At 42.1% G+C, this 27,185-nt stretch overlaps 1 protein-coding gene across 1 annotated transcript in view; it reads left to right on the top strand.

The window, feature by feature from the left end:
* Positions 1 to 27,185, top strand: part of ARHGEF26 (Rho guanine nucleotide exchange factor 26) — a 216,713-nt gene that overhangs the window by 75,441 nt on the left and 114,087 nt on the right. The window contains exons 5-6 of the mRNA XM_073626013.1: positions 3,428 to 3,484; positions 4,537 to 4,697. Coding sequence (XP_073482114.1) covers positions 3,428 to 3,484; positions 4,537 to 4,697 — 218 coding nt within the window. The remainder of the gene's footprint in view (positions 1 to 3,427; positions 3,485 to 4,536; positions 4,698 to 27,185) is intronic.

The raw sequence follows: 27,185 nt of genomic DNA, 5'->3' as shown, positions 1-27,185 counted from the left end.
AATGCATTCTATGCATTAAGGTGAAAAACCTTCTTTGCTGAAACTCCCCTCCAGATCCCCCCCTTTTCCCTACCTGAGCCCAATCCTATCCAGCGATGTGCACAAGTCCAAAGGCTCTAGCTGCTGTCTCTCTCCTCATTGGACAGATTTATAGCAGCAGGAGCCATTGGCTACTGCTGCTGTCAATCAAATCCAGTGACTTGGGGAGGGGCTGAGTCCCATTGTCTGTGTAGCACCCCAGAAGAGATCGGGGCTGCTCTGTGCAAAACCCTTGCACAGAGCAGGTAAGTATAACATGTTTCTTATTTTTTTTTTTTTTTAAACAAACCTTTACAACCCCCCGAAGCTGGCCATAGATGAAAAGAAAATTGTCTGGTTCAGCGAGCACCGACCAAATTTCGATCCATCTATGACCATTCCTGCTCGAAAGAAGTTTATCTAATGATTGTCCTCTCTTGAACAGGAATGTTGGAATATTTTCATTCAATCGGTGCCTGCAGCCAATCGGCTTCAGCACTAATCAATGCACTTTATTCCGATAGATCCATCAATGAACAACCTTTTTTTCTCTTGTTTTGCTTTACTTAGAGAACGGAAAGGGAAAGACTGATAAAATTAAAGGTTCAGGACTTAATTCAACAAAGCATTGTTTTTCAAATCTTTATAGTAGTTTCGAACTTATTTGAACAGCTCTTAAAAGGTTGTTCAGAGTCATTGCACAATGGAATAACTAGCCTTCTAACAGTGATAACAGCAGTTAATGGCTAAAAGGACCTGCAAATGTGATCAGAATTGACCGAAATTAAAGGTAGTAGTAGGGAATTGTTTGGTGGTTATCAGTGTACACAAAACTGTGCATACATTTTTATTGCTACATTTAATTTTTAACCTCTTAGGCAAGCCATACACGGTTCGAATCTCGGCTGAGTTTCGAACCGGGTATGGGCAAGCTGAATGTAGCAAGTTGGTTGATCAACTTGGGTACAACCAGCATGCCAGGTTTTATCTGCGATTATCACTAGTGGCTACTATAGCCGTTAGCAATAATCACTGTCTTCTCCCGACAGGGGCAGCTTCCCCTGCCCCACCCCAGGAAAAGACAATGGCTCCAAAGGAGGGATTCCAGCATCAACACAGTCAGTGTTGATGGGGGAATCCCTCCTGCTACGCTATTGTATTCTGACCACGGGAGGTTTCCCCGTGGTCAGAATAATATGATTGCTGCTGGCGGCTATAGCAGTGATCGACTAAAAAAACAGATCGACTTCAGAACAACCAGCCTGTTCATAGATGGATCGAAATTCTTTTCCCTCCATGGCCAGCTTTAGTCTTTTTTTACTTGGGCATTTGTGGGGTTCCTTGGTAAAGCTCAGAATCTTCTGGAAGGTGCTCATTTCAGACATTGGGTCTAATTACGTTTTTGAGAGAAACAGCTCAGTACAAATGTGGGTGGTTGGCAAGTGTGCATTTCTGGGGCACACGGACTGCTCTTCTGGGTTCAGGGAGCAGAAGATTTGTATTCAACTGGACAGCTCCAATCAGAGATCGAGAGATTGGTTTTATTTTTTTTTTCTTTATTTTTTTTCATGTTGACCCAAACGTAAAATACGCTTTTCCTAGATTGTGATGCTGCAGTTTCCTTTTTACTAAACAGTCTCCTTCAATTTCCTTCCATGTTGAAATAAGTATCCATAGATATTTAGCATACGTTGCATGTGAAGTCACCTACTATACTGATTCTTTTCTACATGCTAACAGGAACAGTGGGGAATTGTTGGTATTGTCTGTCTTGTATCTTTGAGGTTTCTGATTGAAGAGGATATTTATGTGCTTTTTTTTACCCTATTAACTGTTAGGTTGATTAGGTTGATAGGTATGATTGCACAAAAAAAGGCTTTGGCAATGTTACAAGTATTAACCACCAAAAGTAAAAAAATATAAAACATTAGTAGTAGATGCTTGGTGTGCTGAATTTTTCAAGTGTTGGACACGTGTCTGCTATTATCGGCTGTAACTACAAGATATGAAATAGATATAAAATAGCAGTAAATTGATCAATTGTAAAGTTTTGGAACCGGTCAATTCAGTGTAGTAGAATCCAGTAGCCAGAGAGTATGTGCCTCCAGTGATAACAGGTTCATGAGAATCTCAGAAATATAAAGCAACAGCCAGCTTCTGGAATCTGTTTAGTCTTCCATTATAATATTCACACACCAGCTGTACATGTTTTTTAAAGAATTACTGTTCAGTCGTCGGATTATGCAGTCAGTGTTTCACATGTTCATTGTGCTAAAGCATATAAATATGTGTGTGTAGATAGATAGATCTACAGTATCTATAGATATATATCTATATATAATACATGCAGTGTGGAAAACAATTATTTGATCCTCTGCAGGTTTTGTAAGTTTGCCCACTTACAAAGAAATGAAGGGTCTACAATGTTTATCATAGGTGTATTTTAAATGATAGAGCCAGAATATCAACCAAAAATCCTCAAGGTTTCTTGGCTGTTTTAGCTTCCCCCCATAAATTGTCTATAGGATTAAGGTCTGGAGACTAGCTAGGCCAATGACCTTAATGTGCTTATTCTTAAGCCACTCCTTTGTTGCCTTGGCGGTATGTTTTGGGTCATTGTCCTGCTGGAAGACCCATCCATGACCCATCTTCAGTGTTCTGGCTGATGGAAGAAGGTTCTCATCCAAGATTTTATAAAACATGGCCCCATCCATAGGCCCCCCAATGTGGCAAAGTCAGACTCTACCCTGTAGCAGAGAAACGGCCCAGAGAAGCATCATGTTTCCACCTCCGTGCTTGACTGTAGGGATGGTGTTCTTAGGGTCATAGTCAGCATTTTTCTTCCTCCAAACACAGCGAGTCCCCATCCTCAAGAAGGCACATTAACAGTCATGCTAATGAATGTCTAAATGGTTCAGAGAAGGCTTGGGAGAAAGTGATGTGGTCAGATCAGACCAAAATTGAGCTCTTTGGCGTTAACTCGATTCGCTGTGTTTGGAGGAAGAAAAATGCTGACTGTGACCCTAAGAACACCATCCCTACAGTCAAGCATGATCAGTGCACTGTAGGGGTAAACTCAATATAGTTGATTTTATTGTGTTTTTATTGAGCACTTCTTATTACAGTATTCACCTTTCATTTTTACAAGCTTACTCTTCTATGTTTTTATTACATATACAATATAATTTGCATGTGTGCAATTTTTAAATATGTATTTTAAGAGCCTAACCAGTTATTTAATTATATTGTGCATTTTTACTTTATTTGTAGTTTTAAAATGTCACCCTAGCTCTATCTTACCATCCTTCTGTATTCATCTTAAATCTAATTCTTTACTATGCAATTGTGTGTTTAGGTAATGGGAGTGATGGAACGTGTATATTTATAACTGACCTCTGTGTTTTCTCAGGTGAGGAAGAACGGGCTCTCCCAGAGTATTGGGCAGGAAGAAAGGAAAAGGCAAGAGGTGTGTAATTTACCATTCAGTGAGATGTAACATAAAATCTTAACACCTTCTTTTCCTTAAGTTTAGGTGGCCCAGTTTTAGATGTAAATGAGGACTTGGGCCACAACAGTTGGCGTGGAGACTATATGGGGGATCTGATGCAAATATTAAATACTTACAAAGACCTAATTAGAACATTTGCTGCCTAGAATTCCCCTAAACAATCCCAAACCATACTGTTGCCTCTGCTGTTTCCAATGGCTTTTTCCAGCACAGACACTCAGAGGGAGGCAAAGAAATTCAAAAAAAGAGCAGAGCCTAAACAACAAATACATCAAAATCCATAAATTATCCAAAGCTAAACAAATTATTTGGGGTTGTGTCCTTTCCTGGCCATACATTCATCATTTATTTATTTTTTGATCTGTCAGGTGGCTGACCAAAAGAAACTGAATGGATTCCCTCATTCACACATTTGAGGTGGATGGGGGAATCCAACCCACTGCACTGTTGTATCCTGACAGCAGGACTCCTCCTCTGTCAGAACACTCAGATCAGCGCTGCAGCTAATTCAATGCAGCACTGATCAAACACAAATTTTGCAACAAGCCCATTCATGAGAATTCAATCATTAGATCAACTTCTCACAAATGGGAACGGCCATAGATGGTTTGAAATTCATGCGATCCCTGCTGAACTTTGTTTAAACCAATCCCTAAGCAAATCGATAAGTAGCCAATTGAAATGTCTTCGACCTTCTTAATGGACATTAGTCAGATGATTGATTAATTGCCATTAAGCAGGTTGGAGGTGACTGGGAAGCTTTGTAAGATGTAAAGCTGTCCCAGGAAATAGGAGTGTCACCCACCTGGCTATAGATTGTGACATAGGTTAAATCACAAAGCTGTCTAAATAAAAATGCAAAAATTAGATTTAAACTGTGTATTTAGCTGTTTGCTTTTATTCTACTTTTTAGGAAGTTCTCGATCTACTTCTGGTTGTTAGGCTACAGGCGTTTGCACTCATAGGTTTGTTACATGTCAGGTTTTTTTTTTTTTGCTCTCCCCTTGCAGGCTATGTTTGAAGTGATCTCTTCTGAACACTCATACCTGCTCAGCTTGGAGATCTTAATTCGGATGTTCAAGAATTCCAAGCAACTTTCTTCCACTATGACCAAGACAGAAAACCACCATCTCTTTTCCAATATCACTGATGTATGTGAGGCAAGCAAAAAGTAAGCACTTTCTAATTTGTCATGTTTCTTTACTCGTGCTCCTTTATTAAGCGTGTTTGTATTTACCAACCAAGTGCATTGTTGTACAGAAATAAAAGCCAGATTTAATTTTTCATCAGATTGTCTCTGTCACATGGTTAATTGCTTTTTATGAATTTTATGTATTTTATGAAATGGAGACTGATTGAAGAATATTATTATTTTTATTTATTTTTTATTGACTTATTGCAAGTTTCTTTAAAATTGGAGCGCAGATTATTTTACACTTTCACAAAGTTATACATATACTATTCATGTTTACTGTTAAATGAATTGTTTATGATTTAAATGGTGGGATGGGTTTATGAGGGAGCACATATTTAAGTGTTGAATATTGGTTTATGATTTATATGATTAGCGCAGCACCTATTTGATTTTTGTTACAATTTTATTGTACATATATAATAAGCCAAGGGAAATTAAATCCTCCTGACTTTTACAGCAGAGAACAGTGTTTGTTTATTATTATTATTTTTATTATGATTATTATTATACAGGATTTATATAGCACCAACAATTTGTGCAGCTCTTTACGTCATGTTTAGATCTGTAGTTGCTCTGGTGCTGCATGTGTTCAGCAATGGCACCAGCCATTTGAAGGCTTGAATGTTTGGTTATAGTGTATGTAAAGGATAAAAAAAAAATATAAAAAAAAAAATAATAACAAACATGTTATACTTCCCTGCTCTGTGCTATGGTTTTGCACAGAGCAGCCCCAGTCCTCCTCTTCTAGGGTCCTTTGCCAGCTCTCTTGGTTCCTGCTTCCTTCCTAGTGCACTGTGATCAGCGAGTCAATCCGATCCCGGCCCCTTACCATGTGATCAGCTGTCAGCCAATAAAAGCTGATCACATGATGTAAACAGAAGATCGTAATCTGCTTTTTTTCCCCCTCACGCTGACAGCATAAGTGCCACATATGCGTGCCACCTATCAGTGCTGCCTATCAGTGTCACCTAACAGTGCCCTTTAGTGCCACCCATCAGTGCCCACCAGTGGTGCCACCTACCAGTGCCCATCAGTGCAGCCTACCAGTGTCCACCAGTGCAGCCTACCAGTGTCCATCAGTGCACATCAATGAAGGAGAAATTACCTGTTTGCAAAATTTTATAACAAACTATGAATCTTTTTTTTTTTGTTTTTTTTTTTTTCTGTTTTCGGCCTTTTTGTTTTTTTTAGCAAAAACAAAAAAAAACAGCAGTGATTTATTACCACCAAAGGAAAGCTATATATGTGTGAAAAAAAATTATAAAATTTTCATATGAGTATAGTGTCCCCCAAGGTTCTGTTCTTGGACTTCTACTATACTCAGTCTACACCTCCCTGGGTCAGTTGATAGTCTACCATTGCTTTCAATACCATTCCTAAACTGAAGACACCCAAATCCATCTCTCTACAACTCAGCTCACTCCATCAGTCTTTTCACACATGACTAATCTACTGACAGACCTATTAATCTGGATGTCGCACCACTTCCTAAAACTCAATCTATTCCAAACCGAGCCCATAATATTTCCTTCCCCACGTGCTCCTTCCCCTGACTGCTCTGTCACGATCGATGACACAACTAACATACAATCTGTCCCTGCATGCCAGGGTGATAAGTGTTATCCTGGACTCCGAACTCTCATTTGGCAACCACATCCAGTCACTGTCCGAAGCTTGCCGTCTCAACCTCTGCAACATCACAAAATATGCCCCTTTCTAACCAATAACACCAAAAAGCTGCTATTTCACTCCCTAGTCATCTCTCACCCTGACTACCGCAACTCCCTCCTCACTGGCTTACCTTTACATTGGCTATCCCCCCTTCAGTCCATCATGAATGCTACTGCCAGGCTCATCTACCTTACCAATCGTTCAGTGTCTGTTACCCCTCTCTGCCAATCCCATCCTATGGCACTTCCTACCCCTATCTGTCCCACTATCTCCTACTCTGTCCACTTTTAGGCAATCCCTGAAAACCCTTCTTACATAATTACATAGTTAGTCTGGTTGAAAAAAGATACAAGTTCATCTAGTCCAGAGAAGAATATCCTGGCTCCATCTAACAACTGTACTTTTTATTTTCTGTGATCAGCTCATCACACACAGTTATTACCATTTGTATCACTTGACCCTCCCTTTTCGATAGTAAGCTGTAATGAGCAGGGCCCTCCTGTATTGAATTGTATTGCAACTGAACTGTCTGCCCTCATGTTGTAAAGCACTGCGCAAACTGTTAGCACTATATAAATCCCATATAATAATAATAATAATCTGTCTTCTACACCTATTACTGCATAAGCTTTCAAAAAGATGCCCAGTGCTGTCAGCAGCTTATAACTCTCCTGCTATTATGTTTGTTGCATACGGGGGGGGGGTGTGATTGTTTAATGGTAATGATACCAATAATTTCCACCTGACAGCACTAGTGTCGTCGGTTCAAATCCCAAACACAGCACTACCTGCTTGGAGTTTGTGTCTTCAACCTGTGCCGCTTGGGTTTCCTCCAGTTACTCTGGTGTCCTCCCACACTCTAATAGACATGCTGGTACGTTAATTGGCTCCTATCTAAATTGGCTTTAGTATGTGTATGTATGAATGTGAGTTAGGGACCTTAGATTGTAAGCTCCTTGAGGGCAGGGATGCAAACGTGTACAATAACTATGTGAAGTGCTGAGTAAATTGTCAGCGCTATATAAATACCTGTAATAATAAATCAATAATCAGAAATTAGCTCTGTGTGGCCACACCCCTTAAATGGAAGAAAGACACACACCCTAATTGGACGATAGTTGCCCATTGCATCAGAAGTTGTTGGCAGCGGTGGGCTTATTTAAATACTTTTAGATCATTGATTAAAAGATGGGTGGAGAACACCAGGAAGAGTAGCATTTGTATTAGGTAAATAAGTTGGGTCATAAGGAGCGGGGTAGATCAGAAGCTGGCAAAATGGTGTTGGTGCTAAGCCCGAGTTCATGCTGGAACTTATAGTGGACCTAAACTCAAAACCTGAAAATTTTTTCTATGTTATAAGAAACATTTTGGGAATGTTAATTGTGCCTAAAAATGTACTTTTTGTCTGGAATTCTTCCTCTAAATAACAATGCAATTCCTGGTATGTGAGTGTCTACACACTCCTGTTCCTGCAGCCTTCTAGCTATATCTCTGCAGTACAAGATATAAGGCACTGCTGCCTCAGACTTCTAGTTTCAGGAGATTTAAGCTGGCTATACATTATACAATCTTCTCGTTCAATTTCCTTTAGATTTACCTTCAGCTATGTAGAGCAAGGGCCTGCCTGATTGCATACAAATTGAAAGTGTTTAGGTTTGACCTCCTATTATATGGTTTTGTTAAATCTAAAGGACATATTTCATAATGTATGGCCAGCCTTAGAGTGAGGTTTGGTAGCGTCACTACTATGATGCTCACTGCTATCTTTGCTAAAGGCTTTGACTTTTATGAAGGCAAAGCAGGGACATTGCTAGGATTATGACAGACCTGGGGCATCCTTGAGCACCTAAAGGAGAGACTGACACCTAGCAGTGGGTGTGGCCTAATTGCACAGTGTTAGGCATTAAAAGGGCATGATTAAATAAAACCTGAGCCTATTCACTGTAAACATGGCACACATATGCCACAGTCCTTACTACAAAATATGATTTCATTGCTGTGTCACAAGCAACAGTGCAAAAGACATGTGCGGGCATATATGTTTACCTTTTAGTACAGATCCCCTACCCCTTCCAAAAAAACACAATCCCCCTCTGCCTACCTTTTATACCCAACCTGTAGAATTCAGTTTCTCGTTAAGCACTGGCAAGCTCACCCCCTTAGCTATCACTTGTGTGTATACGAGATTTAATGTGTATTTACTACACTGATGGTACATAACACTTATCTTATCTATTAGGAAAACTGAGTTATGGATGAATTCATTCCAGTTTTAAGTGTGTTTGCTTGAGCCAGAATGGTTTGAATATTCTTTCTACAAGCAGGGGCAAAGAGTAAGTGCCTAGTGTCTGTTGTCCTAGAATGGTGTGATCTGCCTGCAGCATTGTAGCCAGTCCTAACTTATACATATTTTCAGAACAGATTGTTGTAGAACTCTGACCTCTGTAGAAAGAAAATTCTTTGTCAAGTTCAGGGCTGTACTCTGACTCACACAATATGAGAGACTTTTTATGAAAGGTTACTTGTTCCTGATGATTGATATATTGAAAGATGATACATGGTATACTTTGTAGTACAAAAAAAAATAGAAAGTGGTTCTTGATTTCGGTTCAGTTACCTTTGAAATGTAGGGTTTCCCTTCTGGTAAAAGGATTTTACAAGTTCTTTGTCATATTTTGTGATGAATGGTGGAGAAGCTAAGGTGTTGACAGAAAATTGGAAATTGTTCCAGAATGATATTGTTGCTACTACTCATAGTTATGTGTCTTCTTTATTTGATAGTAATAACTAATTATATGTGACTGGAAGTCTTCCGGCATTTTTTTTTTTTTTTTTCAATTTAGCATTTGATTTGATGGCCTTGAATTAAAGAATCTGAGAATGCAGACAGCAGATAAATAACAAATATCTCTTTTTTTTCGTTATCAAATCTGGCCTCTACAAAATATTCTTCCTTTAATAAAATAGCCACCACAAACATCTCGGCCCCGAGCTACATCACTAACCTTGTCTCAAAATACCAGCCAAATTGTTCTCTTTGTTCCTCCCAAGACCCCTGCTCTCTAGCTCCTTTCTTACCTCTTCCTTTGCTCACCTCCAGGACTTCTCCATAGTCTCTCCCATCCTCTGGAACTCCCTACCCCAATTTGTCGGATTATCTTCTACCGTGTCCACTTTTAGACAGTCTCGGAAAGCCCTTCACTTTAGAGAGGCCTACCCTGCCCCCCACCTAAGAACTTTACTTTTATTCTCTCCATCAGCTCATCCCCCACACTTTCTACCGTTTGCATCTCTTTACCCTTCCTCTAAGATTGTAAACTCTAATGAGCAGGGCCCTCGGATTCCTACTGTATTAAATTGTATTGTAAATGTACTGTCTGTAAAGCCATGTGTATACTGTTGGCGCTATAAAAATCCTGTATAATAATAATTTTATTCTGACATCTTCTTTACAGAGAAATCCGGGTCACCCTGCTGACTCATCCCCTTCCTCCTCTTGTCTTATCCAGGATCTGGTTCCTTACATTGCCTTAGGGCCCCTTCCCTCCTCACTGTTCATAGAAGATTCTGTCGTGTGTTGTTGGTGAAAGTGGGAAGGGTAGAATATGATGGTGGGCTTTTATGGTGATCTGCATCATAAAAGTCCCTTTTCCTCCATATGTCTTGATGTCTTCCTCTACTGGCTATTTCTAACCAGCTCTCCAAAGCAATCCTGCTGTTCACCTCAGATCTTAAGATTCCATCTCTACATACTTCCCACACCCTCCCTCTCTAAACTTCTACCAAAATTCCTTCTCTGTTTTCTTTACACATATGGTTTCTGTACTTCTTCAAAATGAGACCCTGATGCATTCTTTGTCCCCTGTCGCCACGATCAGTTTCATGCCTTCCCCCCACCACCAACTTCTTCCAGCCCTGACCACCACTATCTCCCCTCCTTTCCCATACCCCTCCACAGTCTCCCTCACGCATGAGTTCCCCTTTTCCACTATCGTCTCTCTATGTATAGTTTGTGATATGTTTTTTGTATACATTACAGCATTTAGGCCCCGTTCATGCTATGTGTATCGGGAACTTGCATCCCCGCTTTTCGATTTTGAAACACATATCACACATAGGGCAGCCCATTCTCTTGAGTAAGCTGCCCTTTGTGCAATTGTCACTCCAGAGAAACTCAGGGACCAAACTTTGGCCCTCGAGATGAATGGCACCCAAATGTGTGTGAGTGTTTTCCCACGATTTGGAACCAATATCACCCATATGTGAACGAGGCCTTATACTTGTTTGTTACGTCTTCTGCTTTTGTGCCTTGCTTGAACCTCTTTTTTTTTTTTTTACAGGATGTTTACTAGGTCTATCTAACTGAAAACAGACTTTTCAGTTTGATGTGAAATGACCACAGTTCTCTTGGTAGCCAGACCATGTGATTTTTGCCTAGGCTTTAGGTCATATCATTAATCTTGAATGCAGTCTTTTTTTTTTTTATTCACACACAGGAAGTGATAAAAATATTATTGCAATTTAATAAATTGAATGTGTGCCTTATAGATTCATGTGAAATGTTAAGTTTAGTAATAGGTCCACCTTAAAGCTGGCCATACATTATTATTGTTTTTTTTTTTTTTTTTTGAGCAGCAGACATTCAAGGTGTATGGAGAAATACTCCCTGTTGTACTATTTTATTCTGATCAGGATAAATTGATCAATCTTGCAGCTAATTGGCGGCATATGCTGATCTAACACAAATTTTCCACCAGTCCAGTTCAAGATGAGTCAATTACTAGATTGACTCTCCTTGAACAGGGAACGGCAATAGACGAATCGAAATTCAGATGGTCCCTGCTGTACTTGCCAAATTTTGATCGATCTATGGCCAGCTTAAGAGCTGTTATGGGTTTAGCACTTTGCAAAGCCATTGCACTTTCCACTGCTTTATTGAATAAGCCCTTTGAATTAATAATAGCCCGCTGTTTGCAGTGACACTTAAAGTAAGGAAAGATTTTGGAGCCTCTTCATTAAAAATAAACATATTATATTTAGATATCATGCCAAATTTGATTGGGCAACATTTAACCTTTGAAAAAAAAAAAAAAATTTTAAATTGTCTGTCTGGAGAAAAAAAATGCTGTCTACCAGAGGAATCCAAGGAAACGAGAAAGAAGGCACTGAAGGACCTTTACTGTGAAAGAGGGTTTAGTATAAATAGCCCCTCTTGCATATGTCGGGGAGTCCTGAATGGAATGGTCATCAATATGTGCTGGGACAAAGAGACTTTTGTAGACTTGTGAATGCTGTCAGAATATTTCATCTCTTCCAGGCTGCTCCCGGGAATCTGTTTCCCTTTTAAAATGCTTAAAACATTTGGCGATTCCCAGCCATGTGTTTTGTAGTGACCTTCTTGTACAATATGTGACTGTTGGTGTACATTCCTTAGTGTACATGGAATTCTATTGGGGGCTTCTTTTCAAGACATTGCTGTTTGGGACATTGAGGTCTAGTTGTCCTCCACAGAATGAAACAGTAGTGCAAAATAGTCTCTGCATGAGTTCTAAAATTCTCTGTTTAATTCATTTTCAGGAACATTTTCAACTGATACATGTTACGAAATTGAGTTTTTTTTATTGTTCATAGAATCAAGACAATTAATAATAAAATGTCTCAAGTGACTTAAGCTGTTCTTGGCAGTCAACCGACATTCATTCAGAAATATGCAATGGGGTAAAAGCAATTGTAAGACTGCAAAAACAAATAATGTGAATTCCTGTATAGTGATCAATGACTTTGATATAACTTTTTATTTATTTAAGCTTTATGCTGCTTCTACATGCACTAGTATCTCATATGCAGAAAGTATTATTTGGAAAGAATTAAGAGTATTCATGTTCATCAAAACACATACCCATAACAATCCCAAATTTAGTGGGATAGTTTTCATTTTGGAACGCAAAATGGGCTTTTCGATGTGTATATGATCTATCAGTAAAGTTTACCTGTTTGAAATTCAATGTCTTTTTGTTGTGAAAGAAGGGAATGTGGACGTATGTCCATAAGCAAGTTCTTCCTGTGTGTGTGTGTAAACCCTGATTTGAAAGGTATGAGTTTCTCAGTAAGTGTGTCTATACAGTGCCTTGAAAAAGTATTCATACCTCCTTGTCATTTTTCACATTTTGTTACAACCAAAAACATACATGTATTTTATTGGGATTTTATGTGATAGACCAGCACAAAGTGGCACATAATTGTGAAGTAGAAGGAAAATGATAAATGTTTTTCAAAATTGTTTACAGATAAATATGTGAAAAGTGTGGCGTGCATTTGTATTCAGCCCCCCTGAGTCAATATTTTGTAGAACCACCTTTCGCTGCAATTACAGCTGCAAGTCTTTTTGGGTATGTCTCTACCAGCTTTGCACATCTAGAGAGTAAAATTTTTGTCCATTCTTTGTTGCAAAATAGCTCAAGCTCTGTCATATTGGATGGAGAGCGTCTGTGAACAGCAATTTTCAAGTCTTGCCACAGATTCTCAATTGGATTTTGGTCTGGATTTTGACTGGGCCATTCTAACACATGAATATGCTTTGATCTAAACCATTCCGTTTAGCTCTGGCTGTATGTTTAGGGTCGTTGTCCTGCTGGAAGGTGAACCTCCGCCCCAGTCTCAAGTCTTTTGCAGACTCTAACAGGTTTTTTTCTAAGATTGCCCTGTATTTGGCTCCATCCATCTTCCCATCAACTCTGACCAGCTTACCTGTCCCTGCTGAAGAAAAGCCCCCCACAACATGATGCTGCCACCACCATGTTTCATGGTGGGGATGGTGTGTTCAGGGTGATGTGCAGTGTTAGATTTCCGCCACACATAGAATTTTGCTTTTAGGCCAAAAAGTTCAAATTTGGCCTCATCTGACCAAAGCACATTCTTCCACATGTTTGCTGTGTCCCCCACATGGCTTCTTGCAAACAGGACTTCATATGGCTTTCTTTCAACAATGGCTTTCTTCTTGCCCATCTTCCATACAGGCCAGATTTGTGGAGTGCACGACTAATAGTTGTCCTACGGACAGATTCTCCCCACCTGAGCTGTGGATCGCTGCAGCTCCTCCAGAGTTACCATGGGCCTCTTAGCTGCTTCTCTGATTAATGCTCTCCTTGCCCGACCTGTCAGTTTAGGTGGACAGCCTTGTCTTGGTAGATTTGCAGTTATGCCATACTCTTTCCATTTTCATATTGAACAATGCTCCATGAGATGTTCAAAGCTTGGGATATTTTGTTATAACCTAACACAATTTGAGTTCCTGGAGAACTGGGCTGACTTCTCAGTCGGTCACCAGCTCTTTAGAAGGGAAGGACTGCACCTAAATAAGGAGGGTGCAGATCTGCTGGGAGTGAAGATGGCCGAAAAGTTAGAGGGGCTTTTAAACTAAGCGACGGGGGGCGCATCCAGAGGTAAACATAGTCAGCGCAGAACATATTCCAGAGGGTAGTATTGGGGGCATTAGTGGTAGGTTGACTAAAGCAGCTAAACCCAAGATAAGTATAGGAACAAGTCATATTTGCAACCTCAGAACACCCAATAAGGAGACAGTATGCGACCAGTCTAAACTACGTGTCATGTTCACCAATGCCAGGATTGCTACTGTTGTTCGAGGAGGATTTAGATTTTGTAGGTACTAGTTGATCTATTGGGAATGAAACCTGACTGGCCAGGGTGTATCATCTTTTGAATACATCCATTTAGACGGGTTGCTAGCACTTTGGCCAAGATTTTTTACATCAGTGCATAGTAGTGAGATAGAGCGATAAGAGGAGACATCCAATGGATCTTTACCCTCTTTGTATAGTACAATGATGGCGGCTTCCAACATTGAGATGGGGAGTCTCTCATTGGCTAATACCCATCCCAATGTTTTCAACAATTCTGGGAGTAGTACCTCCCCATATCGTTTGTATATTTCTACTGGGAGCCCATCCAGGCCTGGTGATTTTTGGTTGGACATCCCAGCCACTGCTCGTTTTAGCTCCTCAAGGGTCACTGGTGCTTCTATGTCTATTCTATCCTTCTCTGTCAAGGTCGGGATTGGTATTTCCTGAAGGAAACTGTCCATTCTTTCTCTCTCAGCTCCCCTATTAGATTTATACAAATGTTTATAGTATTTATAGTTTATAGCATCAGAAGAGTTTTTTTAAACATGCAGATTCCAACTGACAATGCAGGTTCTAGGGCCATACTGGCCTTGGACGCTGCCAAGGCCTTTGATAGCCTAGAATGGAATTACTTATGGAGGGTGTTAGAGAAGTTTGGGTTTGGCTCTTCCTTTATTAGGTGTGTAAAAATACTTTACAGCGAACCAAGAGCTAAAATAAAAATCAACAATGAATATTCAGAATTATTCCAGTTGGATAGAGGGATGAGACAGGGCTGTCCTTTGTCCCCTCTATTGTTCGCTCTTACAATGGAACCACTAGCAATTATGACTAGATCACGGCTAGATATACACGGGTTCCGGCGGCAAATGGAGGAGGATGATGTTCTGTTTTTTCTTGGAGATGTTGAAACATCGCTAAATACAGTGATACAAATGGTTGGTGATTTCGGGCGATTTTCCAGTCTGGTTATCAACTGGGAGAAATCGGGTTTGTTACCAGTTGACCCACTTGGTAACCAGATATCGCCTGGAGCTCCCCACTTGAAGGTAGTTGCCAGGCTGAAATATCTTGGTGTCTGGATCACGAGTGATGTAAACCAGTATATCAATGATAATTTAGCCTCATTGTTAATCAAATTAAAGCAAAAGGGGGATATCTGTAGCCAACTTCCTCTATCTGTAGCGGGCCGTTGTAATTTAATAAAGATGATATGGCTACCGCAGATTCTATACTTGCTCCATAATTCTCCCATTTGGATAGGTCAGAAGTGGTTTAAGAGAATAGAATCCCTCTTTAGGGAATTCATTTGGAGGAAGGGCCAATCTAGGATTAGGTCCAGTCCCGCACCCGAGATCATACTTCCTGGCATCCCAGTTGCAACATTTAACGGGTTGTGGAGACTTGGGAGGGGGGAACCCATTATGATAATGGGGGCCCCACATAGTATGTTAGAGGCGGACTTATTTGTTCACAGATGTCCAGCGATAAAATTAGTCAGTAAAGTATGGCAGGTAACTAAGGCATTAATGGGATATAATTGGGTAACAGAATACACCCCCTTATGGAACAACCAAAATTTGGCGGAAGTAAAGGATATAGAGAGGCCCAGGGAATGGGAGAGGCAGGGTATTAACCGTTTAGCTCAATTATATGTGGGCAATCTCATGAAGACATTTGAGGATTTAAGACAGGAATATAGTATATCAAATAAGACATTTTATAAATATCTGCAGATCAGGCACACTATCCAAGCACAGTTTAGGTTACAAACTATTGAATGGACCCAGATCCCTACACTTTTGAAAATAATTAAACCAGCAACTAAAGGACTAATCTCTGAGCTATAGGCTAGATTGGGGGCTAGAATGATTAGTGGAATAGGACCTTCCAGGAGTAGAGCGGGTTGGGAGAGAGACGTGGGGGCAATGACTATGGAACAATGGGATAGGATCTTAGAACGAGGAGACTTGGTTTCAATTTCTCCCTCGCAGAAAGTATCCCAATTTTTCCTAACTCAAAGAGTCTATTGTACCCCCCAAAAAATGTTTAAATTTGGAAGGAGACAAAATGATGAGTGCCCCAGATGTAAGGCGTCAGGAGATCTGATCCATATGGTATGGAAGTGTCCTAAGCTATTTAGATACTGGGCGGAGATGGTAACTAGGATAAATAAAACTTTTGGGACCACACTAAGACTTGCCTATTATGAAGCTTGGAAGAAGGTAGAGTCCCGACTGGGGCCATTGAAGTAGTGTTGAGATGCCTGTTTCAGGCGAGAAAATTAAGAGCACAGAAATGGCAGGCACAGACTCCCCCGACAGTGGAGAGCTGGGTTGAGACCATTAATTCAATAGTTTGGAGCGAGAGGGCGACATGTATTAGGCAGGGTAATTACAATAAGTTTGAAAGAATGTGGAGGCCTTGGCTGGACGAGATGGGGTACCCCCTATAAGGGGATGGTGAGAGACTCTCTCTCGTTCCTTACCACCCCCTCGTTCATGCTTCTCGCCCTTATGTGGCCTTGGATGCTTTTCCCTTTTTACATTTCTCCTGTCCAGAGAGATAGTGCTCCCCTTAACCTTTTGGCCATGTGACTAACAGAAATATATTCATAACTAATAATTGAGTGGTGGGAGGGTGGGTGGATGCAGGTTAGGAGGGATAGGAAAGATAACGTAATAACAGTTTGTTTTTGTTTTTTTTGTACTATGAGATGTTATATGATATTGTATGTCATTGTATGTTCTCTTTTTGATACCTGAAGAATTAAAAAAAAAAGATTTTGTAGGGATTTCAGAGACTTGGCTCAACAGCTCTCATGATTGGCTGGCAACCATTCAAGGGTATTCCCTATGTTGCAGGGATAGAGAGGGTAAAAAAGGGGGAGGGGTATGCCTGTATATCAAAAATGATGTACAAGTGAACGTGAGAGACATCACTAAGGGAGCAAATGAGGAGGTGGAATCCTTATGGGTAGAGCTGCAAGGGGATGAAACTAAGGGGAAAGTAATACTGAGAGTATGCTACAGGCCCCCTAACCAGAGGGAGGAGGTGAAGGGGGACCTCCAATCACAATTTGGATTAGCGGCAAGGATGGGAAGTGTCATCATAATGGGGGATTTTAATTATCCAGACTGGGTGGAAGGAACCGCACATTCATCTAAGGCTCGCCAGTTCTAAAATGTCTTGCAGGACAATTTCATGGGTCAGATGGTAAACGCACCAACTAGAAACAAAGAGTTACTAGACCTACTGATTACCAACAATACAGACTTGATCACGGATATGGAAATACGGGGCAGTTTAGGAAACAGCGATCACAGGTCAATTCGTTTCAGCATAAATAAAATGAATAGGAAACATAAGGGGAATACAAAGACACTGAATTTCAAAAGGGCCAACTTCCCTAAACTATGAGCCTTGCTAGGTGATACAGATTAGGATAAAATCTTAGGAACAAAGAACACAGAGAAGAAACGGGTGTGCTTTAAGAGCATATTAAATAAGGGCATTAGCCAGTGCATCCTAATGGGAAATACATTTAAAAGAGCTAATAAAAGTCCTGGGTGGCTTAACTCCAACGTAAAAATGCATATAAAAGCAAAGGAGAAGGCCTTCAAAAAATACAAGGCTGAGGGATGATCATTAGCATTCCAACTTTACGAAGAATGCAACAAGAAATGTAAGGGTGCAATCAGGGCGGCTAAGATAGAACACGAAAGGCACATAGTGGAGGAGAGTAAGAAAAATCCAAAGAAAGTACATAAATAGTAAGAAAAGGAGGTCAGATCTTGTTGGTCCCATAAAGATTGATGAAGGGAATCTGGTTACTAAGGATGGAGAGATGGCGAAGGTATTGAATTTATTCTTCTTTTCAGTCTTCATGAGGGAATCGGGGGGCTTCAGTAACCAAAACTGCAATGTTTATCCTCATGACACGTCACAGGAAGCACCCTCATGGCTAACAGAGGACAGAATTAGAAATAGACTTGAAAAACTTAACATTAATAAGTCACCAGGACTAGATGGCTTGCACCCGAGGGATCCTAATTTTTACGTACAGTCTACTGGCTGGAATGGTACCAGCTGATTGGAGAAAAGACAATGTAGCACCGATATTTAAAATAGGGCCAAGATGCATTCCTGGGAGTTACAGACCAGTTAGCTTAACATCAATTGTATGCAAGCTCTTGGAGGGGATGATGAGGGACTATATGCAAGATTTTAGCAATAACAACTGTATCATTAGCAGTAATTAGCATGGATTCATGAAGAATCGTTCTTGTCAAACCAATCTATTAACCTTCTATGAGGAGGCGAGCTGCCATCTGGATAAAGGAAAGCCCGTAGACATGGTGCATCTGGATTTTTCAAAAGCATTTGATACAGTTCCCCATAAACGTTTACTGTACAAAGTAAGGTCCATTGGCATGGACCATAGGGTGAGTACATGGATTGGAAACTGGCTACAGGGGCGAGATCAGAGGGTAGGGATAAATTGTGAGTACTGGGAATGGGCAGGGGTCAAAAGTGGGGTCCCCCAGGGTTCTGTCCTGGGACCAATCCTATTTAATTTATTCATAAACGACCTGGAGGATGGGATAAACAGTTCAATCTCTGTATTTGTGGACGATACTAAGCTAAGCAGGGCAATAACTTCTCCAAAGGTTATGGAAACCTTGCAAGAAGATCTGAACAAATTAATGGGGTGGGCAACTACATGGCAAATGAGGTTTAATGTGGAAAAATGTAAAATGCATTTGGGTGGCAAAAATATGAATGAAATCTACTCCCCGAGGGGAGGACCTCTGGGGGAATCTAGGATGGAGAAGGACCTGGGGGTCCTAGTAGATGACAGACTCAGCAATGGCATGCAATGCCAAGCAGTTGCAAGCAAAGCAAACAGAATATTGGCATGCATTAGAAAGGGTATAACTCAAGAGATAAAATGATAATTCTCCCAATCTGCAAGACTCTGGTCCGGCCACACCTGGAGTATGCTGTCCAGTTCTGGGCACCAGTCCTTAGGAAGGATGGGCTAGAACTGGAGAGAGTCCAGAGAAGGGCAACAGAACAAATAAAGGGTCTGGAGGACCTTGGTTATGAGGAAAGGTTACGAGCACTGAACTTGTTCTCTCTGGAGAAAAGAAGCTTGAGAGGGGATATGATTTCAATGTACAAATACTGTACTGGTGACCCCACGTTGGGGGTAAAACTTTTCTGCGTAAGGGAACTTAATAAGACACGTGGTCATTTATTAACATTAGAAGAAAAGCGGTTTAACCCTAAACTGCGTAGAGGGTTCTTTACTGTAAGAGCAGTTAGGATGTGGAATTCCCTTCCACAGGCAGTGGATTCAGCGGGGAGCATCGATAATTTAAAAAAAAACTATTAGATAAGCACCTACATGACCAAAACATACAGGGATATATGTAATATTGACATAAAATTACACACATTGGTTGGACTTGTGTCTTTTTTCAACCTCGCCTACTATGTAACTATGTAACTAACCCTTCTTTAAACTTCTCCACAACTTTATCCCTGACCTGTCTGGTGTGTTTCTTGGCCTTCGTGATGCTGTTTGTTCACTAAGGTTCTCTAACAAACCTCTGATGGCTTCACAGAACAGCTGTATTTATACTGAGATTAAATTATACACAGGTGGACTCTATTTACTAATTAGGTGACTTCTGAAGACAATTGGTTCCACTAGATTTTAGTTAGGGGTATCAGAGTAAAGGGGGCTGAATACAAATGCACGCTACACTTTTCACATATTTATTTGTAAAAAATTGAAAATAATTTTCCTTCCACTTCACAATTATGTGCCACTTTGTGTTGGTCTATCACATAAAATCCCAATAAAATCCCAATAAAATACATTTACGTTTTTGGTTGTAACATGACATATTGTGGAAAATGTCAAGGGGTATGAATACTTTTTCAAGGCACTGTAGTATATTCTTTTTTTTTTTTTTTTTATAATTCGATCAAAGGTTGTATGGCTCAAAACAGTGGAAAACAATGTCTTACTTTGGAAGGTTACAGTCAGGGTGTCCAAGCCGGGGTGTCCTCCCACACAGACAAACAGTCATCAAAAAAAAAGAAGCAGCCAGCAACTCCATAACATCAAGCATATTTATTGTAAAGCCTTCACTGTGAGTCAGCAGCAGACTAGTTTCGGCGATAAGCCTTGGTCACAGCTGTGTGGGAATTTAGAACCCATATCTGAGTCTGTTACAGAGCCTTTCTCTTATTTTTTTTTCAGCCGACGAAGGTTTGACCAGACATAAAGTGAGTGAAAATGTGCAGCAGGGATGCAGACATATTTAAAAATCTGAAAATTTTGATACATTAACATCTAACTAGGGATCTAGCCCTCCACTACATAAAGCTGATGTCCAGTTTTTTTGTTTTTTTTTTAATCAAGAGGAAGTTTATTGAGCATAAAAAAAGGATACATGAACAAATATCAAGTGCAACAGGCAATAAACAGAAGGGTATTGCATTTGACATAATCTACAAATAAGCAATGCATAATTCAGATTATATTGATTGGGGATATCTAAGAACCCAACCAAAAGTACCAGTAGGTCCACTTGGAGAGGTGGCACACAGTTCTTACCTACAAAGACATTAGGGGTGCAGGAGACATAAGACATTGTACTCAAAAGCAAATAAACAGTTAGATTGAGGGGCGACAAACAAATACGTGAGACACGCTGAAGGCAGTGCCTCGGCTTGGGATTTATCCTAATCCGACCATGTGGACGTGTCGTTCAGCCACCTGTCCCAGATTTTATTGTATTTGGCTGGGCAGCCTCTATGCAGGTGCAACACCTTTTTTTAAGGGAGAGTGGCGTTCACTGCCCCTGTCCATTGCTGGGTGGTGGTGGTGGGGTGGGGGGGGTCGCTTTTATCCAGGTGCGAGCTATTTACATTCTGCCAAGAAATAGATATTCTTGTAGTAATATGTTAAAGTACTTCTCTTCGGGGATAGAGAGGATGCCAAGTAGACATTGGCGGGGGCACAGAGATAGGGGAGAGCCCATGCAGTCATGGAGGAACTTAACCAACTGTGACCAGTAATCTTGGAGTCATGGGCAAGCTCATATAAGATTGTAAAATGTATCCCTGGGGTCCCCGCACTTGGGGCATGCTGGGCTGTGATCGGGTTTGAACCTGGATAGGCGAGTCGGGGTGAGATAGGACCTATGTAGAATGTATAGGTGTGTGAGTCTGTCTGACAGTTTAGGGGATACTGTCTTAGAGGTGGTCAATGCATCCTCTCAGTCTCCATCCTCCACAGCCCCTAGGTCCGCCTCCCACTTGGACTTTAATCAGTACGCCTGTGAGTTGGCCGCGGGCAGCATGAGATGGTTATAGAAAAATGAAATCAGCCCCTTGGGGTCTTGACCGCGGACCACATCCACAAGGAGCAGCGACTCAAGCCTGGGGACGGATTCTCCAAATTGGGCGTGTCGAAGCTGGAGGTAGCGGAAAAGCTTTTGGTTGGGTAGGCCAAATTCGTCTTTAATGGCCTGGAACGACCTGACAGTGCCACTGTCCAAAACATGTGAAAGAAAGAGTATTCCTTTGGCCATCCAGAGGTTTTGGTCAGGGACTGTCTGTAGTTCGGGGAGTTGTCCCACAGGGGTGTGTGAGTGTGAAATGTAGGGGCCTTGGTTATGTTCATGACAAGTTGCCAAATCTTACAATGATGGAACAGCATGTTGTTTCTGATATGCGGGGGCCCGTGGGTGCCACGTAGGAGGACCTGGAATGGGTGGGCGACCAAGCTGGTGCGGGGAGAGCACACTAGGGTTGAGTACCGGTCTCTGTCGATTTGGTTGTAGTAATAGAAATGGGACAGCTGAGAGGCAATATAGTAGAGAGCAAGGTCAGGAAGGGCAGTACCACCCAAGTGAACAGGCACTTCAGAGCTCGCCAGGAGAGTTTGTGTCGGAAGGAGCCTCATACAAATGTATTAAGGATAGCTTCCATGGACTTAAAGATTCAGGGAGGAATGTAGAGGGGAGCATGCCAGAACAGGTAGAGTAGCTTGGGGAGGAGAATCATTTTAACTAAATGTATACGTCCCGTGACTCCAAGAGGGTGTCGGGACCAAACTTGGGTCATTGTTTTGCGGAGGGCAAATAGTGGTTCTAGGTTCAGGCCTATGTAGTCTGCGGGGGCTCTCGAACATTGTACACCTAGGTATTTGATTTGACTTGCTCTGACAAAAGGGAGTGCTGCCTGGGACGCCGATGGAGCATGCAGTTTCAGCGGGAGGATTTGGGATTTGCACCAATTAATTTGCAGGCCGGAGTATTCCCCGAACTGCTTTATCAGCTTCAGAGCTGCCGCAAGGGAGGGGCCTGAGTCTTGAAAATAGAGGAGCATGTTGTCCGCATAAAGGCTGAGGATCTCAGTCATCTGGCCCATGCGGAGACCTTTGATATGGGGGTGGGCTCTGATGGCAACAGCCAGAGCATATACAGTAGTAGTGGAGATATGGGGAACCCCTGGCGAGTGCCTCTGAATAATGCAAACGTGTCGGAGATCCTGCCATTAACCTTAATCTGGGCAGCGGGGGCCTGGTAAAGGAGCTGTAACCATTTGACAAATTTAGGGCCGAAGCCAAACCTGCGGAGGCATTCCCAAAGGTAATTGCATTCCACAGAATCGAACGCCTTGGCGGCGTCCAGGATCACCACTACCCTGGATCCAGTGTTGTCATGTGTGGTCTGTAGGTTCATAAAGAGCCTGCGAAGATCGAACGCAGTGTTCTTGTTGGGCATAAACCCGGTTTGGTCAGGATGGATCAGACTGAGTATTACTTTGTTGAGGCGTAAGGCAAGAATTTTTTGGCTAGGATTTTTACATTTACCTGTAGGAGTTAGATGGGGCGATATGACTCTGGAAAGAGGGAGTCCTTGCCGGGTTTGGGGATGAAAACAATAAGAGCTTCTCCCATAGATGACGGGAGGGTCTCAGAGTCGAAAATGTGGGTATATAGAGCTTTCAGTTTGGGAATGAGGACTTCTTGAAATTGTGTATAAAATTCTAGGGGAAGGCCGTCAGAACCAGGTGCCTTAGAGGGTGGAAGGTGTGCCAACGCCTCGGTAATACAGTCTGAGGTGATAGGCGCTTCTAGTTGGGACATTTGAGAATGGGTAATAGTGGAGAAATCAATGTCCTGGAGAAACTGGGATAGTTCAGTTTGAGTGTGTTGTCTGTGGATGTATAGAGCTCAGAATAAAACCGTTTGAACTCCTCTGCAACAAGCTAGGGTCCGAAATCCCCAGAGGCTGCCTGGAGCTGAACCACAATTAGGCGACTGTGGTCGAGGTGGGCCATATAGGCTAGCAGTTTGCCCACACATTCGCCATGTATAAATATGCGCTACTTACTAAAAAAGATACCCTGCTTTTCCTTTTCAAAGTGTAGTTGATCAGTTATTCTAGATTGTAATCGGACAAGGGAAGCATTGGCTGCCGAGGGGTCTGCAAGAAACACCTGTTCAAGGGAGCTCAGGAGCTCTTCAACTTGTTGTAGTGCAAGCTTGAATGCGGCTTTGTGCCAATATATGTGTGTAGACGGGGCATGGAGTTTAAAAGCCTCCCAAACTGACCCAGTATGCGCTGAGCCCAGGTTGGTGCGGAAAAAGTGTGTCCATTCCCTTTTGGTGGTGTCCAGGTCCAGAGGATGGTGAACCAAAATGGGTTCAGCCGCCACATGCGGGAGGGGGAGGCCACGGGAAGTTGTACTGTCACCCAGTACAGGGAGTGATTGAGAGCACTCTGATGCCAAACCCCACATCTATGAGGTCAGGCAGCAGGGCGGGGGAGATCAGTATCAGGTCAATGCAGGACATGGCAGGTTGTGAGGGGGTGAAGCAGGAGTAGGCTATCTTAGTTGGGTGTTTATGCCTCCAGGAGTCAGTCATGAGTCTGTCATGGCGAACTCTGAAAGGAACCTGCCAAATCTAGTGGTAGATTGGGGGGGGGGGGGGTGGCGTCTTGGCAGTCGTGCTGAGTCTGTCTAGGCTGGGGTTGATTGTCATATTAAAGTCACCCAGCCAGATTACAGGTACTGTGGTGTGTCTAGCGATGAAAGTAAGAACCTCCTGCAGGACATTAAACTGGAATGGTGGTGGGATATAAAATGCCATGAGGAGCACCTCCAGGCCACCGATGGTAGCATGGAGGAATAGGAACCGTCTCTGAGGATCCGACTGCAGATTATGGAGTTGGAATTGCACTGTTTTGGCAGTTAGGATGGCTATACCACGGGAGTTGGAAGTGTGCGGAGCAAGATAGAGCCAGCCCACCCAAGGTTTTTTGAGCGCCATTTGGGTTTGACCCGTAATGTGGCTAGGACAGACACGTCTGCGCATATGGATTTGAGGAGGGAGAGGAGAGCTACTCGCTTAGGTTTAGCACATAACCCTCTCATATTCCAGGTAATCGGCTTAAGCGAGGCCATGAGATGTCCCCGGGAGTTGTGGCGTGCAGTCGGATCTGTTGGGGATAGCACCCAGCATGGGAGTCATACATATTATGTGAATTATTAAGCAATGTTAGGTATAGAATAAGAGGCATTACACGTGGGAGCGCAGCAGATCTGTGCAAACAGACAGCAGGGACCTGAGGGTTAGGTTAACTGGTTGCACAGAGTGTCACTCCCAATATTGTAAAACAAACTAGGCATGGTATAAAATAGGTACATTAAAATTGAAAACATAAGGTAAGTCAAATGCAAGCAACATATCATGTATAACTTATGAACTTTGCCAGCTCTGGACCAGCATGGCATAATAGCATGGCGGAGGACGAGCAGCCAGGCGGTGAGCGTGTTCAATTACAAACGTGGACAAGAAGGCCTCTCTGCCATAGGTTTTAATGAGAAAGTTTTCCAGGTATGTGGGGGGATCAGAACCCTCGGATCCTTCAGGGAGACCCACGAACTGAGATTACATCATCGGAGCCTGTTTTCCATGTCGTCCTGTTTGTGCAGGACGACGCTGAGCTGGTGCTGGAGCTGTTCCGTGGACACCTGCAGGGGTGTGATGTCTCCCTCCACGCGGCTCACTCTGTGTTCGGTGTCAGTAGCTCTGTCCCTCAACTTCTGTATATCCTGCCAATTTTAACCTCCTCAATCTTGGATGTGAGGGTAGTCTAACACAGGGAGACAGCCTCGAGGATTTTGGTGGTGTCAGCAGAGGGAGGCTCCTCTGTGGCCGGTACAGGATCAGCGCCATCTTCCTCCTCATTGCCCCGACCCTTGTGGCGATATTTGGCTAGCTGGTGTCCATTTTGACATGGAGACAGGAATGCAGGCAGACACCATAGGCAGCCGATCGGCGTGTTTATAGAAGGATTTCCCCAGAGGACGGGTGAAAATGATAGTTTCTCAGACGGAGCTCTCACTCTGCGCACCCTATGCCATGTAGCTCCAGGCCACGCCCCCCCTGATGTTCAGGTTTATTTTCACTTTAAATAGTTCATTTGGGCCAAGCTGGCCCAAACAAACTATGTATTTCCTTCACTAACATGTGCGCACACGGGACGCTCTGTATAAACTATCTGTAGCCTTAGCTACATCCAGTATACAGCACTGTGTTCTGGGTGTGAGACAAGACCTTCCTGTCTCACACCCAGAACAAAATAGTTTTAGGCTGAGTGTCACTCAGCCATTCATAGGCAGCTTTGTATCTTATAAATAAAAACAATGAGATTGTGCCATTATCAGCCTGCCTCTCCGGCTTAGCCAATCAGAGGAAGCTTTGTATTCATTGATAGAATGCAAAGCTGCCTGTGAATGGCTGAATGCCTCTCAGTCCAACATTTATTTTAGGAGTTGAGACAGGAAGGTCTCGTTTCACACTTGGAACACAGTGCTTTATACTATATGTAGCTGAGGCTGCATACAGTTAGTACAGTGCGCCCAGAGGGTGCACATGTTAGTGAAGGAAATGGTTTGTTAGGGCCAGCTTGCCTCAATTGAACTATGGAAGTAGAAGTAATCCTGGACATCAGCTTTAAAAAAATAATTTAAATATTTCTCTCTCTGTTGCTGCTGGAGAGTTACCTCGCTTCTTACTTATATGATAATAAAATGTTGTCAGCTGGACAAAAGTTAGACCCCTTTCACATAAGCACAATCCGTGCACTCAGCAGTGGATTGCTCGCTGATCCCCACTGAGCAGGCAGATGATGGGTCCGTGTCCGCTCAGCTATGCAGAGCAGACACGAACACAGTCCCGCTCTCCTCTATGGGGCAATCAGATAGAAACGGAACGCCTGTCCATTTCCATCCGATGCCATCCAATCTGATCCACCAGACGAATGGGGAATAGGACCACCATTCTTTTTTTGGTGGACAGGATCGGATGGCGGCAGGTGTCAGCGGGCATGTGTCTGCTGACATCTGTCTCTCCATAGAGGAGACTGGAGGGTCCGATCAGGTCCGCCTGAAAAAAGGGACTTGATCAGACAGCCCATGTGTAAGGGATATAAAGGAAAATTTCTCTTGTGGTTCTTTGAATTGCAAGAAAAAAAAAAATACCTGATATGGATTTTTGCTTAACAACATACTTTTTACACCTAACTTGAGACTGTTTTGTCCATTTGATGTGTCATTGTTTATGTTTAGGCATGTCAGCTATATGTTCGAAACAAATCTTACTGAATTCATGAATGTTTGTTTTTTTATTTTGGTATTAGGACTGCTTTAGTGAAATGGGGACTGTAATGTTTTTGTGTTTTCAGAGCTGGTGCTGAGTTCTTGATGGCTAAGTAGGGTTATTGCAATGAAACTGAATGCATGTTTCTCAAGTTATAGACAACGATGCTTTGCCAAATTGAAAGCTAATGGTCCGTATTCCCACCAGTCTTTCTAACGCTGACCTTATCCCACAGTTCACTTGTGCTATTGAGTTAGACATTTGGCGTTTGGCCTGACTGAAGGATAAGGTTACAGTTTGTGAACATTAGAATGATAAAAGCTGGAACTGGAATTCACTGAAGAATGACACACAGTCCAATGATTATGGAGAGTTTAATGTATGTGAATTCTCACAAGCTTAGAGATTGAAATCAGAAGATTTGCACTTGCTATGTTTTCATTCCGTGTTTTTTAAAAT

This window comes from Aquarana catesbeiana, linkage group LG04 (assembly GCF_042186555.1).
Source record: "Aquarana catesbeiana isolate 2022-GZ linkage group LG04, ASM4218655v1, whole genome shotgun sequence".
Taxonomy (NCBI): Eukaryota; Metazoa; Chordata; class Amphibia; order Anura; family Ranidae; genus Aquarana; species Aquarana catesbeiana.
The sequence above is the reverse complement of the archived record's forward strand: the minus strand, read 5'-3'. Positions and strand labels throughout refer to the sequence as shown.